Here is a 13,488-nt window from a genome sequence, read left to right on the forward strand (position 1 = left end):
TTCCCAAATCAACCAAAATTATAATATATACGTGTTACTTGGTAGAAAATAATTTCTTAATATTTGAAATTATATAGTTGAAGATTATATTAATTCTTATTTTGAACGTATTACTTGGTTTAGAAAATAAAGAAAAAACTGATTCAAGTGAATTTTGTTGTTCTTTTAATAGAAAGCTGACAAACTTTAAGAAAATTGAAAGATGAATGGACAGATGTCTTTATTTTTTTTGCACATAAATTATAATAATTTTTAAAAAAGAAAACTGATTTAATTTTATTTTTTTTTTCAAAAAACGAAAAACTCTGTTAATTTATAAAATTATAATTAATAAGTATAAATAAAAGCGAATCAAATATTTCATGACAGAGCATGGTAGTGTTTAAGTGATACGTAGAATTGTCCAAAGACATGAAAAATAGAGAAAGTAAACATTGGATGAAAAATTATTAGTCACCTTTAATTTTAAGGAGATTAGTAGGTTTTATTTACAAATATAAAATTTTGAACCATGAAAGTCAAGACAAGAAAAAGGTGCTCAGCCCTCCACGTTTTTAGGAATATCAATCCGATGTTAGAACGGCTCAGTACGATTTTTAAAAATTTGATTTCGTAGCTTTGCGGCAAACTACGGTTAAAGAGATATTATATTGACGAATTCGACATTATAACACATATTTTTAAATTTTAAATATTAAAAAAATCCTTTCTAAAAACACTCATCAAAACAGATAATTTGCTTTTATAAAGAAAGAACTCTCATTTTTTTACATTATAGTCTCCGTTGACTCCAATCATCCAAACCAATATTACACCATTTTGAGAACAACCGTTGATCTTAGCTGTCCAAGTAACATGATTTTTTCTACGAGACATAATTTAGAAAATACACTCAGCCTCCAAGACACGCTTAGGCTTCGCATACATATCAATAAGACCAGTCACTACAAAAACTTTGTTCATATCAAAACATGTTTTAAGAGCATACCCATTTATCTGTTCATGTGAGGAGGAAGAGATATATATTCTGGTGAAGGTTAATAAAAAAACTTATAGTTTGTTCATAAATAGGTGAACTATTTTTAAGATTTGTCTAATATTGATTTGGGTTAATTTGGAGTTAACAGAGACTATATAGTTAAAAGATGGTAGGTTTCCAATTCATATCATTTTTTAGAGGTATGGATTGGAGATGTGGAAGATACAATGGTCGAAGCTTCTTTCAAGAAGTTTTCATTTCTCCAAGAACTTCACGGACAATATCAATATCTGTAAGTTGTAATTTATTCATAATTAAAGGGTGAATAGTTCATTTTGATGCATGTTTTTAGAGAGGGCCTCTTTTGATACTTAAGGTTCAAAAAGTGTAGTGTTATTATTCGAGTTAAATTTAAGCTTGCATAATTTATTTTCGGATAACCAAAGTTACAAATTAGACTTAAAATTTTGAAATTTTGGATGAGCCGAGGTGCAAGACTTTATTGTATGTTTGTTACCATCTACAAACAGTGCTTTCCATGAGTGTGAGAGCTCATAATTAATTAATTGAAACATTTTGGTACATAGTACTATCTGTCAACTTTATAATGCGACAGAAGGAGTTTTTTTTACAATAAAAGAGGGGACTTGGACGTGTTATGTATTTCGACGAAGTTAAGTTTCTTTGTCTTCCATTACTTGTTTATTCATTTTTTGTTTGCTCCAACAACTTCGAAAGTTCATGTCAATTAAATAATCGATTCTTTTTCAATCATGGCGCTATTATTTGGATGATAGACTTCTTATGATTCTGATACCAAATAATGCAAATGCATTGTTGTCCAATCAAAACGAATTCAGATTTTATATTTTATGAATTTAATTTTTAAATTATTTAAGATTACTTAGTTTTAGATTAAAAATTTATATTTAATTTAAAAACATAGAGAAAAAAAATTATACAATTCGCATGGACTCTTAATTCACCGTGATCGCCAAAGATAAAAATATTGGAAAAAAAATACAATACACTGTAAGGGGCAGGATCTAAAGCCTACTTGAGATTGGGAGTATTTGTGTAGTTAAAAGGAATGACAGTCCTTAGAGGGTTTGAATTGACTTATTTTTAGATAATTTTGATATTTGAGCGACTTTTAATTTTTAAAAATCTTGACAAAGATGAAATACTTAAAAATACTTTAGTCTTTAAACGACACTTTTCACTTTTTGATTTTACTTGAGGCTTATCCAAACTCTCTTAAATTTAAATTTAAGTCGAAAGTGATTAAGTAATTGCACCAAGATAACACTTGAAGGTTGCAAATCCAAAAATTTTACTCCCCGCTTTTATATTTTTATTTTAGAGTTAAATTATAAAAAATTTGATATATTGATACGTAAAAGAAATGCAATTTATAATAGAAAAGGAATAAATATAGTGATAATTTGATTTTCATATAATTTTTGAATATTTAAATTTTTTGTTCAAAAATATCAATTTAATGTAATCTAATTTAACTTAAAAAATTAGTTAAATTAACTTTCGAAAAACGTAACATATAAAAAAAAAAATGGACGGAGGTAATATGGGACAAAAGTATGCAATTCTAAACATGATATGAACAAATTAATTTTCCTAATGAAAATTTTATGTTCATATTAGCAGTATCACCATATGTCTGTGCAACTTCATCGCACGATTCAAACTTTTGCAAGTTCTATCATACGAAAACCAAAATGTTCTTTAATTGACAAAAATAAAAAACTGAATGAGTTGTCAAAACTGGGTCAAACAGATGAAGCACGAAAGTTGTTTGATAAAATGCCTGAGAGAGACGAATTTACATGGACTACAATGGTTGCGGCATATGCCAATAGAGGGAGGCTTGTTGAAGCAAGGCAAGTGTTCCAGGAGGTCCCAACTAAGAGTTCAATTACTTGGTCTTCTCTTATTTGTGGATACTGTAAGCATGGTTTTGAAATTGAAGGATTTGAATTGTTTTGGCAAATGCAAAGTGAGGGACATATGCCTAGTCAGTTTACATTGGGAAGTATTTTGAGAATGTGTGCGATAAAGGGTTTGCTTTCGAGAGGTGAACAGATACATGGATATGCTATTAAGACTTGTTTTGATATGAATGTTTTTGTAATGACTGGACTTATTGATATGTATGCGAAGTCTAAGCGTGTCTTGGAGGCTGAGTGTATTTTCCAAATAATGTCTCATGGGAAAAATCATGTTACTTGGACTGCTATGATTAATGGTTATTCTCAAAATGGTGATGCATTAAGAGCAATTCAGTGTTTTAGCAGCATGCGTGCAGAAGGGATTGAGGCAAACCAGTATACATTTCCAGGTGTTTTGAGTTCATGTGCTGCACTCTCTGATATTAGATTTGGGATGCAGGTACATGGTTGTATTGTTAACGGTGGTTTTGAGGCCAACGTGTTTGTTCAAAGCTCGTTAATCGACATGTATTGTAAATGTGAGGATTTGCACAGTGCTAAGAAAGCATTGAAACAGATGGAGATAAATCATGCAGTTTCTTGGAATTCCATGATACTTGGGTATGTGAGGAATGGATTACCAGTGGAGGCACTGTCTCTGTTTAAAAAGATGCATGCTAGTGATATGGAAGTGGATGAGTTTACTTACCCTTCGGTTCTGAATTCCCTTGCTTGTATGCAGGATACCAAAAATGGGATATGTCTTCACTGCTTGGTTGTTAAAACTGGATATGAGAGCTACAAGCTTGTAAGCAATGCACTTATTGATATGTATGCCAAACAGGAAGACCTAGCTTGTGCGATTAATGTTTTCAACAGCATGGTTGAGAAGGATGTAATCTCATGGACATCACTTGTCACTGGTTGTGCTCACAATGGCTTTTATGAAGAAGCTCTGAAATTATTCTATGAGATGAGAATGGCTGAAACTAAACCAGACCAAATTATCATTGCTAGTGTTCTAAGTTCTTGCTCAGAGTTGGCACTACTTAAACTTGGGCAGCAAGTTCATGCGGATTTTATTAAATCTGGCCTTGAGGCATCATTATCAGTTGATAATTCTCTTATGACAATGTATGCCAATTGTGGGTGCCTTGAAGATGCCAAAAAAGTATTTAACTCAATGCAAATGCATAATGTGATCAGTTGGACTGCTCTCATAGTGGCTTATGCCCAGAATGGCAAAGGAAAGGAGTCCCTGAGATTTTATGACGAGATGATTGCAAGTGGAATAGAACCTGACTTTATTACATTTATAGGACTATTGTTTGCCTGCAGCCATACAGGTCTCGTTGACGATGGAAAGAAGTACTTCGCTTCAATGAAGAAAGATTATGGCATAAGACCAAGCCCTGATCACTATGCATGCATGATTGATCTTTTGGGCCGTGCGGGGAAAATACAGGAGGCTGAGAAGTTAGTTAATGAAATGGATATTGAACCTGATGCTACTGTGTGGAAAGCGTTGCTTGCTGCATGTAGAGTACATGGGAACACAGATCTAGCAGAGAAAGCTTCAATGGCCCTCTTTCAGCTGGAACCACAAGATGCTGTTCCGTATGTTATGTTGTCAAATATCTATTCTGCTGCTGGAAAATGGGAAAATGCAGCAAAACTTAGAAGAAAAATGAATTTGAAGGGTTTAAACAAAGAGCCTGGTTATAGTTGGATTGAGATGAATGGAGTGGTGCACACATTTATATCTGAGGAAAGAAGTCATACAAAGAGTGATGAAATTTACTCAAAACTTGAGGATGTTATTGCATTGATAAAGGAAGCTGGATATGTGGCAGACACAAATTTTTCTCTGCATGATATCAATGAAGAAGGAAGGGAACGAAGTCTTTCTTATCACAGTGAGAAGTTGGCTATTTCATTTGGGCTTCTTTATGTGCCAAAAGGAGTACCAATTCGGATTTACAAGAACCTTCGTGTATGTGGCGACTGCCACAATGCAATGAAATTTGTGTCAAGAGTTTTTGATCGACATATTATTTTGCGAGATTCAAATTGTTTTCATCATTTTAAGGAAGGGATATGTTCTTGTGGGGATTATTGGTAGAAAACACTCCTTTAATTTTTTGTGGCTCCTGTTTCCTTTGAGCTTGGAAAGATCAAAACATTCAATTTCATGGATTGGGTTTGCAGCTCATCACAAGGTTTACAGTTCACATCTGTATATTACTAACTGCTAACAATGCAAATCATTTATTGGAAAATGGAAATTAAAAGTTAAAAGTTTTATGCAGCTCAATGTGAATGATAAGAGTTATTGGAATTGATTGCTCTCTGAGGCTTATACGAGAGTTGATTCCCTAGTCCTTATTCCACAGCACTCTCCCATGGCAGGCACCAATTGCCACTCCCCGGCATCAGGGAGATAACTGGTCCTCATTTTGAGAAATATTTTTGTCTCCGTGAAGGCAGGGTCTTATGATCCTGAAGAAAGCTACGTTCTACATGATCATTTGATGAGTTTTCCTACACAGGTGTGAAACCATCTTCAGATTCTTTTAACAATAATTTTGCTTGGAGTTACTATTTTTTCATATCCTGATATCTTCTCTGCAGTTAAAGTTGGGAATTATATCCTTTTCAGTTGACAAATTACCCAACCAGAATATAGGTACCTGAATGTTCATGTGATAGATAAGTCCATACTAGTACTTCTGTCTTGTGAATATCTGTGTGTTGCCTTGAGAGTAAGGATATTCATTGCTCCAATGCAAAACCATTATGTCATTGTCTTCGGAAGCTTACTGTTGTTTGTATGGCATGAAAAGTTAATCCTAAAAGAAAGGTAAAGTAAAGGTGCATCCTAGCTTAGTATAATGTTCTGAAGGCAAAGATGTTTTTCTTTTGATTTAAACTTATGTTTTTTTTTCTTTGATTCCGTCTCCTTCCCTAATAGCAAAAACTGGGAAGTTGAAACTACGTTATAACTGGACAACCTCATAAATGAAAAAGATGGTAAATAATGTCATTTCTGGGGTGGGGTAATTTTCCTTAGATGAGTGTGATACTGTTGTACCTGTTGCTTGAACTCCTAAGTTTCCTCATTCTCTTCCTTTTTGTTTATGCTAAATGCTGTGTGTACTGTGTTCAATGATGCTGATCCTTTTAGTTGTATTGCCATGTTAAAAAAATGTTTTTGCTTCTGACGGTGCAGGCTCTTCTAATTTACTGATTCTCCTGAAAGTAGAGTCCTGTAGTGAAGCATCTTTATAACTCTACAGGTTCTTGCTAGCTGTTTGGTGTAAATGAAGAAAAAATTGATGGAAAATAGCATATATTGAACAATGGTTTTGATGAGAGAAGAAATATAAGCTGGTAGTGGTAAATGGATGAAATCTTCATAAGATTGAGGTAAGTCTGTGTACTTCCAAAAAGAAGCATGTAATGCAATTTTGAGGGCAAATACACTTACTTGTAAAACTAAATTGTAAGTGGGTCATTGGTAAAAAGATTTAAGATCTAAAAGATGAATCATATGTTTTGGCAAAAAATTCAGTGTCTTTTTGCTTGATATCATTTGATCAAACGTAAAAATTACTGGGGCCTTAAGTAGGTGTGCACCGCCAGCTTTATGACTCTTCAGCAATGCAAAATTATACAATGACCATCTCTTGAATAAGAAATTACAATCAACTCGTTTGCCCTTTCTTTCCAAGGATGCCTGTGTTTTTTTCTAGATGAAGTGGATGATGTTTGTATTTCAGAAGTCTAGATATCTTACTTTCATATTTATATTTCTCTTAATGTCTTGTCAATAAATTGGTTGATGTTCTGCTTTTGAATGGATGCTGTTTTAAATAATTAATTCAGTTCTATCAAGTCCGTTCACAAATTTCTTGTTCTTATGCAAAAGTTTAAGAGCTTCTGCAAGTTTGATAACTTTACTTTTGCTTACAGGAACTTGTAGCTATCCCACCGCCAGTCCTCTGTTTCTCTGTTGCAAGCATAAGGTAATATTTCATATACCCGTGCTCATTGCCTACCTTTGGTTTTCCGGGGGTCCTCAGTAGTCAGTCCCCGTCTTTATTATAAGCATATTACAAGAGCATAATACTTCATAAAGTCTATTGTTCATTGCGTTCCTTAGGTTGTATGGACCAGAAGAAAAGCACATGTTATTGAATAAAGTTTGTTCATCATCCCAAGTCCTCTATAACATCAGAGCCCTTACATTGAAGTCAATGAACCTTTCCTATTATGGGTGCAAGCATGGTGTGCCATTACTACACACATTTCTTGGAACCATCCCCTACAGAATGGATGAAACAAAACACAAAAAAGCTGATAATGTTCTCGATGAAGGCAGGAATTAGCGATCAGGATCTCCAACGAGACTATGGGACAGGTTTGAAAGGCACATTCTCTTTTGTTTGATACGGGATACTCAACTTGTTGCTTGGCAAGAAATTTTTAAATAGGTAACCACAAAAAAAAAAAACAAGTCAATAGAAAAAAACAAGCCAATTGATAGATTAATTAGAATGTCATAATGTCGTTGTTGTGATGGTTATATCTGTGATGGCTCAGATCAAGTAGGTGTCTATTGCCAATTCACAAACCATCTATACCACATGCGTAGTACATTTTGCAGTTGTCAATAAGTAAACAAACCTATCTTGATTGTCTTTATTTATTGAATAGAGATGTAATCTCCCTGGTTCAAATTAGCTGTGATCACAGGACCACAAAGTTGTACTTATTTAGGTGCTGATTTTTATAAAAGAAAAAATTGTACTTCATGTTAGTGCTTTGAATCATCAATTCATGGCCACGATTGATCTTAAATTGATGGATGAAAGAACTGTACCCAAAACAATGATGATTTGTTAATTAGTTTTTGATGCTCAAATGTCATTAAGTTGCCATCGATCATCTATAATCCATAAAATGTGGCTTGGCGTTCAATGAAGTGATATTTTTTTTCACAGGTGCTTCACGCTCTAGAGTTCAACTATTAACTTAATATGAATATAATTAGCATGATGCAATTTCACATTCCTATAGGACAACCAGAAGACATGAAATGTTATACTTTAATGAATATAAAACTCCTAATCATTCATCTATAACTCCAAGTTTGGGAGCACTCATTAATCTTATGAATACCCCTCAAACTAGATATTGCTTGCTAAAAGGTATAAATTAACAGATGAAAACTCTCATCTAAAACTACTGGGGTACTGAACATAATATGTTTATAAAGACGAGAGACACTGCGATAAATCACCCGCAAATCTTACTGGCATATCCTTCATCCGAAACCAACTAGCAAGTAACTAGCTCCCATGTTGTGATGTTGTATTCCATACTAAAGCCAAGAAAGCAGCTGCATTTGCTGGAGCAACATAACGCTGATTAGGCAACTACACCTCTCAAGAAAAACCCATTTACAAAGCCCAAGCAACTGTCTTCACAAAATTCACTTGCGCAAGTGTTCAGGAATAAGGCGCTTTCGCAGTTCAGCAGGCACACCAGAGAGCTCTGTATAAGACAGACTAATCAGATTGACGTATCAAATCATGTGAAATAAAAGGAAAAACTAAACTGAAGCTCACCTTGAGGTGTAAAGTTGAATAGGGGAGGCAGAGGTCGCCCATTTGGCAAGCAAGCATTTGGTTCCCTTAAAGAATCAAAGAAAGGGTGTGCACATGCTTCCAACTGTCAATAAACACAAAAAATGTTCTCAACATCCCCGGAAAACAGAAGTGCTAAAAGGACAATCAATGAGAACTCGCATATTGAAACATGACAAAAATGGAACACCATGTTTGAATGATGGGTAAACTGGGAAACTACCAGAATATCCTAAATTCTTGATAATTAAGAAGAAAACCTTTTACTTACAGCAGTGCAGCGTAGAGTTGGAGAATATTGGAGAAGCCTCGACACCAAATCAACTGCTTCAGGGGGCATTCTTTTATGAAATATCTGCAGATTGCAATCTCATTAAGATTTGGTATGCTTGCATTGTGTTTTGGCATGTGATTTGTGCAATTTGAAAGGACAGTTTTCAACAAAATTCATCAAGGGAAGTATGGAAAGAATTTAACTACTAGTGAAGCAGCCACACCACCGAGTAAGTTTTCACTAACCTTGTGCCATGGGTGAGCTTTGATCTGGGGAAACTTGAACTCTGTGTAATTTGGATTCATGCACCTAATCTCCTCTCTTGTTGGTGTCCCCAATATCTGGCAAGCACAAAGTACACCAAAACGGTTAGCAAGAGAAAGCAACCAATTTGACTAGAGAAAAATCACCCGACGTAAACTATTTTAGAGTCCCTTGATTTCACACCTTGATGATTTCGACCAGCTGATCAACGCCACTTTCTCCAGGGAAAAGAGGCTGCAGATAATACATCACTAAAATGTCAGAGACTAGTGGATTCAAGTCTACAAACAGTGCAATCTCACCAGATTATATATTTCTATTTAATTATTAGTTCTTTGAATCTTCTAAATAAAAAAATTTGATTGCTCAGAAGAAATTTATCTTAACACCATTAGTGGAATCTAACGTGAAACAGAAACAGTGACAACTAACCTGTCCCAAAAGTAGCTCAGCCATAACGCAACCAGCAGACCACATGTCAATTGCAGTTGTGTACTCAGTAGCACCAAAGATCAATTCAGGAGCCCGATAATAACGAGAACAAATGTATGATATGTTGGGCTCTCCAGGCACCTAGAAAAACAAAGGCTAAAATATTAGGGACTGCTTAATTGTAAAGGGAAAAAAGAATTCTTCTTTAAAAAAGAATCAACACGTACCAACATCTTTGCACTACCAAAATCACAGAGCTTTAGCTGATGCGAGTGGGGATTAACCTTCAGAAGTTATATAAGCAAAAAATAGTCAGGGCAAACCGGCAAATAGAGGAGAGGTGAAGAGAAAAGACATAACTCCACTTAACCGCACTACAGGGGTTGCTCAAAATATTTCAAGTCATTTTGGCATGCAAATGAAAGATTTAAAAAAAGCATATTACGAGGGAAAATTGAGTGCTCACCAAAAGATTCTGTGGTTTAATATCACGATGGCATACACCAAGGACACCATGCATGTAATTCAGAGCCCGGCATATCTGTAAAATTTATAATTTAGAGTAAATTCATAACTCTGTGCTCAAGATAGTTTACAAGACAAGTAATTTAAGATGCTAGAATATGAAATTCCACAATCTTGATGAGAGAAAATGAAGAATCCTGCAATAAGCTCACCTGGTATGTGTATAGCTGCACATATATATTGGGCATGTGTTGGTTCATTCTGCTGTAGTGCCTTGATACTCGGTAAACAGTTTCAGACACGTATTCCAGGACAAGGTTAAGGTAGACTTCATTCTTCTCAGTAGTAGAATAGAAGCAGTGTCGTAGTTTAACAACATTAGGATGATCAAGTGTGCGCATAATCTGAAGTTCCCTGTTCTTGTATCTCCTATCCTGTAAGACCTTCTTTATTGCAACAGATTCACCAGTTTCCAAGCACTTAGCCTGTGAAATAGAAAAGGTGATGAATGAATCAATAAAAGTCATCCAGACAACAGCAATGCTAACACCACCAACCTAACATTATCAATAGACATTAGATGAACATACAACTATACCTGAAAGACAACTCCAAATGAACCAGTGCCAACCACGCGCTCCGCCATGTAAGACAATGTCTGTGAAAATAGCATGAAAATAGCATAGAGTCAATATCTGATTGAGCAAAGTTAAAAGCCTATAAAACTATATTGGGGGTAAGGAGAAATTAGATTTCATTCAACTAGTTCACCTGTTTCTCTTGTCCATTCCTACCACTCACAGTAGTCACAATAATCTGACCAGTTTCTGTTCCATTTCCACTAACGACAGCAGGTTCCATATCCTATAGGATGCAAGATAGATCAGCTACACAAATTTAAGAATTTAAAGACAGCTACTTTACATACTAAATTTGACATAAAAGAGAAAAAACTTGGGTATACCTTCAAATTATCATCTAGACTATCTGCTTTATCATCTTTTTCATCCTTAATTTTCATTTCATGCATTTCTTTAGGAAGCTCATCAAGTTCAGAATTTTCAAGTCTAAAATCCATTGTTGAGGTACTTCCAGCAGTTGTTTCCTTAGATGTAGAAGCCATGTCTTCCTTTGGAACTGTAGTAGTTGTACATCCCTCTTCCATTTGAGTTTCACCAACCACTCTTTGATCTACTTCTTTCTCAACCTTCACCCTCTTTATGCTTGAATCACCACCCTATTAAAAATCATTAACAAATCATACTCTTTTCATGAATTACTCATAAATCTAATCAAAATACAACAAACAAAAACCAAGCTACAAGTTTCCATTATAACTCCTATCATTGCAATACAAGTCCATACTCCATACTATCAAAATCTAGAACACAACAGCCAGACATTAACAGTCCTCACCTACCCCAAGCCAAAATAAAGTTGTTAAAATTATTAGTCACATGAGTAAATGATCCATCAAATAGCATCTACCTTCTTTAAAGCCCAAACTCTTTAAAGCCTCACTTTCTTAGCATAACTCGCACATATTTAGAGCTAAAATGGTGAAAATCTAACCATTTAAGAAGCATTCAACACATTTTTTTCAACAACCCCAAAATAAAGTCAACAAAAAAACCTAAGAATTTAAATTCCCAAATTCAAAAACACTACATCTATTTTTTCTTTGATTTACAAATCATAATCAGAAGAAAAAAAATCATTAAGTTCTCTCTGTTTCCTTAAATTTCCCAACTGCAGTGGTTCGACACTACGAATCACTTCTCTCCATTCACCTTATATTTAGACCCATTTTAGCAACCAAAAAGAAAATTAAATATAATTCAATCAAAAAGTAGCTGGGTTTAATCATTTTACACCCATTTGGAGAGAAAGAAAGCAAGGAAAATTACAGGATCTGAAACAGAAGAACGTCCAGAAGCAATGCTCTTAAGGCGACGCATGACATTCATCTCTGCTTCGCCAAGAGCCCAAAAGAAAAACCCCTCTGACCGGTTTTTGAGAGTAATTGATAAGTCCTTCTCTTCTTCCTCAAACACCTGAAAAGTATTTTTCTTCAATGGTGAAGATGGAGGAGGGAGAGAGAAAGAGAGAAAAACAAACAAGATAGAGAAATTAGACTTTGAAATGCCAAATTGAGAAAATATGACAACATAAAGCCTCTTCCCACTCTCTCTCCTCTCCTTTTATCATAAAAATAAAAATAAATCCAAAAACCAAAAAGCATGATAACAGTCTAGCATTTATATTTTTATTTATTTCACTTTTGACTAAAATAAACTAGAATTTCTAAGAAAAATACAATATCTTATCATTGTTTTTACAAAGTTATACTCCTTCCGTTTTAGATCTCATTTCCTTTTTAGTTTATTTTAAAGAAAATAAGTTTTTTCTTTTTTCATAATAACTTTTCACGTGACATTAAATTAAATGACAATTTTGTATATTGAACATAACTTTAATTTTGAATTACATGATCAGAAGTCTTATTTATTTTCGTAGACTCCGTATTAAGTCAAATTAGACCATTCTTTGCGAAAAGAAGGAAGTAACATGTTTGAAATTATAATAGTAGACGAATTAAAATCATAAAATTTTTATTTATTTCTCTTATTTATTATTCTTTACCTTAATTTAAAAGGGTATGTTATTATTAATGTTTCATTCCTTTTAATTCAAACATACCTCATATATATTTATTATTACAGTTTTAAAAATATATCTAAAAATATATATTTATTTTCATTTCAGATTATTATTTTTTTAATTATACAAATAAACACACTTAAAATATATAAAGAAAGTAAATTTCATGTTATTCAAAAATACGTACATATACCTTAAAAAATTAATAATTTTAATTGATCAACTATCTAAATTTTCATTTTATCTCGCGAGAGTTCGATTCTCAAAATTCACTCAAGCATATATAGGATAGCTCAATATTTCTTCTTTTTAAAATTAGGGAATGAAATTGTAAATAAACAAATAAAACTCCAAAATAAAAAGGGGAAAAAACGACAAAAGGGAAATCTCTCTCTATTAAAATGAAAATTCAAATTATAACTGGTCAAAGTCATGACCGAAAGCCCAATCATTCCTGTCTGCATATTTTTTCGTACTTGCAGTCAAACTTTAATTTCAGACCGTTGATTTAACATCATGCTGAATCAAACGGTGCATAAATCAGGAGTTTATGTAAATGACGATAATATCCTTAGCGTGGAAAGGGATTTACGAGGGGGCGTGCGATTTGAGACAATAATTATGCCAGCGGAATATTCGCGGGGGTCTTTTTGTCTAACACTTTGACTAGTCCTTATCCTTTTCGCGGTTAGTTTATGACTTTGAATTTTTATTTTTTTACATTCACATCCATAGGCTAGAAAAAGAAACAAAGGATCCAATGAACCAATGTGTACAAAACAACCTATATTTATCTTGGGAAAAAAGCATTTAATACAA

At 33.8% G+C, this 13,488-nt stretch overlaps 2 protein-coding genes across 4 annotated transcripts; one reads left to right on the forward strand and one right to left on the reverse strand.

The window, feature by feature from the left end:
• Nucleotides 1-2,585: 2,585 nt before the first annotated feature.
• Nucleotides 2,586-7,741, forward strand: LOC107014619 (putative pentatricopeptide repeat-containing protein At5g52630). 3 transcript variants are annotated; one of them, XM_015214617.2, is made up of 5 exons: nt 2,586-5,144; nt 5,235-5,474; nt 6,155-6,351; nt 6,898-6,950; nt 7,088-7,741. In XM_015214617.2, exon 1 carries the CDS (start codon nt 2,654-2,656, stop codon nt 5,045-5,047), a length of 2,394 nt encoding a protein of 797 aa, XP_015070103.1. In that variant the 5' UTR covers nt 2,586-2,653; the 3' UTR covers nt 5,048-5,144; nt 5,235-5,474; nt 6,155-6,351; nt 6,898-6,950; nt 7,088-7,741. The 3 variants fall into 3 exon arrangements, with proteins under 3 accessions (XP_015070103.1, XP_015070095.1, XP_015070118.1); XM_015214609.2 differs by having other exon boundaries at nt 2,586-5,474; XM_015214632.2 differs by having other exon boundaries at nt 2,586-5,474; nt 6,222-6,351.
• Nucleotides 7,742-7,971: 230 nt separating this feature from the next.
• On the reverse strand, nt 7,972-12,234 carry LOC107008079 (shaggy-related protein kinase epsilon). Its single transcript, XM_015206986.1, has 13 exons — nt 11,916-12,234; nt 10,973-11,245; nt 10,780-10,872; nt 10,607-10,666; nt 10,221-10,493; nt 10,010-10,084; nt 9,771-9,827; nt 9,544-9,684; nt 9,295-9,345; nt 9,093-9,188; nt 8,845-8,928; nt 8,556-8,658; nt 7,972-8,481 (listed from the first exon to the last, which is right to left on the reverse strand). The coding sequence occupies exons 1-13, from the start codon at nt 11,973-11,975 to the stop codon at nt 8,420-8,422; spliced, it is 1,428 nt and encodes a 475-aa protein (XP_015062472.1). The 5' UTR covers nt 11,976-12,234; the 3' UTR covers nt 7,972-8,419.
• Nucleotides 12,235-13,488: the final 1,254 nt, after the last annotated feature.

The sequence above is a fragment of the Solanum pennellii genome, chromosome 1 (genome assembly GCF_001406875.1).
Source record: "Solanum pennellii chromosome 1, SPENNV200".
Lineage (NCBI taxonomy): Eukaryota > Viridiplantae > Streptophyta > Magnoliopsida > Solanales > Solanaceae > Solanum > Solanum pennellii.

Coding starts and splice junctions, on each gene's coding strand:
- LOC107014619 (XM_015214609.2), top strand. CDS start 2,654: ATGTCTGTGCAACTTCATCGCACGATTCAAACTTTTGCAAGTTCTATC.
- LOC107008079 (XM_015206986.1), bottom strand. CDS start 11,975: ATGAATGTCATGCGTCGCCTTAAGAGCATTGCTTCTGGACGTTCTTCT. Junction 10,667..10,779: donor GGAATGGACAAGAGAAACAG/GTGAACTAGTTG, acceptor CTATTTTCACAG/ACATTGTCTTACATGGCGGA. Junction 10,494..10,606: donor CATTTGGAGTTGTCTTTCAG/GTATAGTTGTAT, acceptor TCTATTTCACAG/GCTAAGTGCTTGGAAACTGG.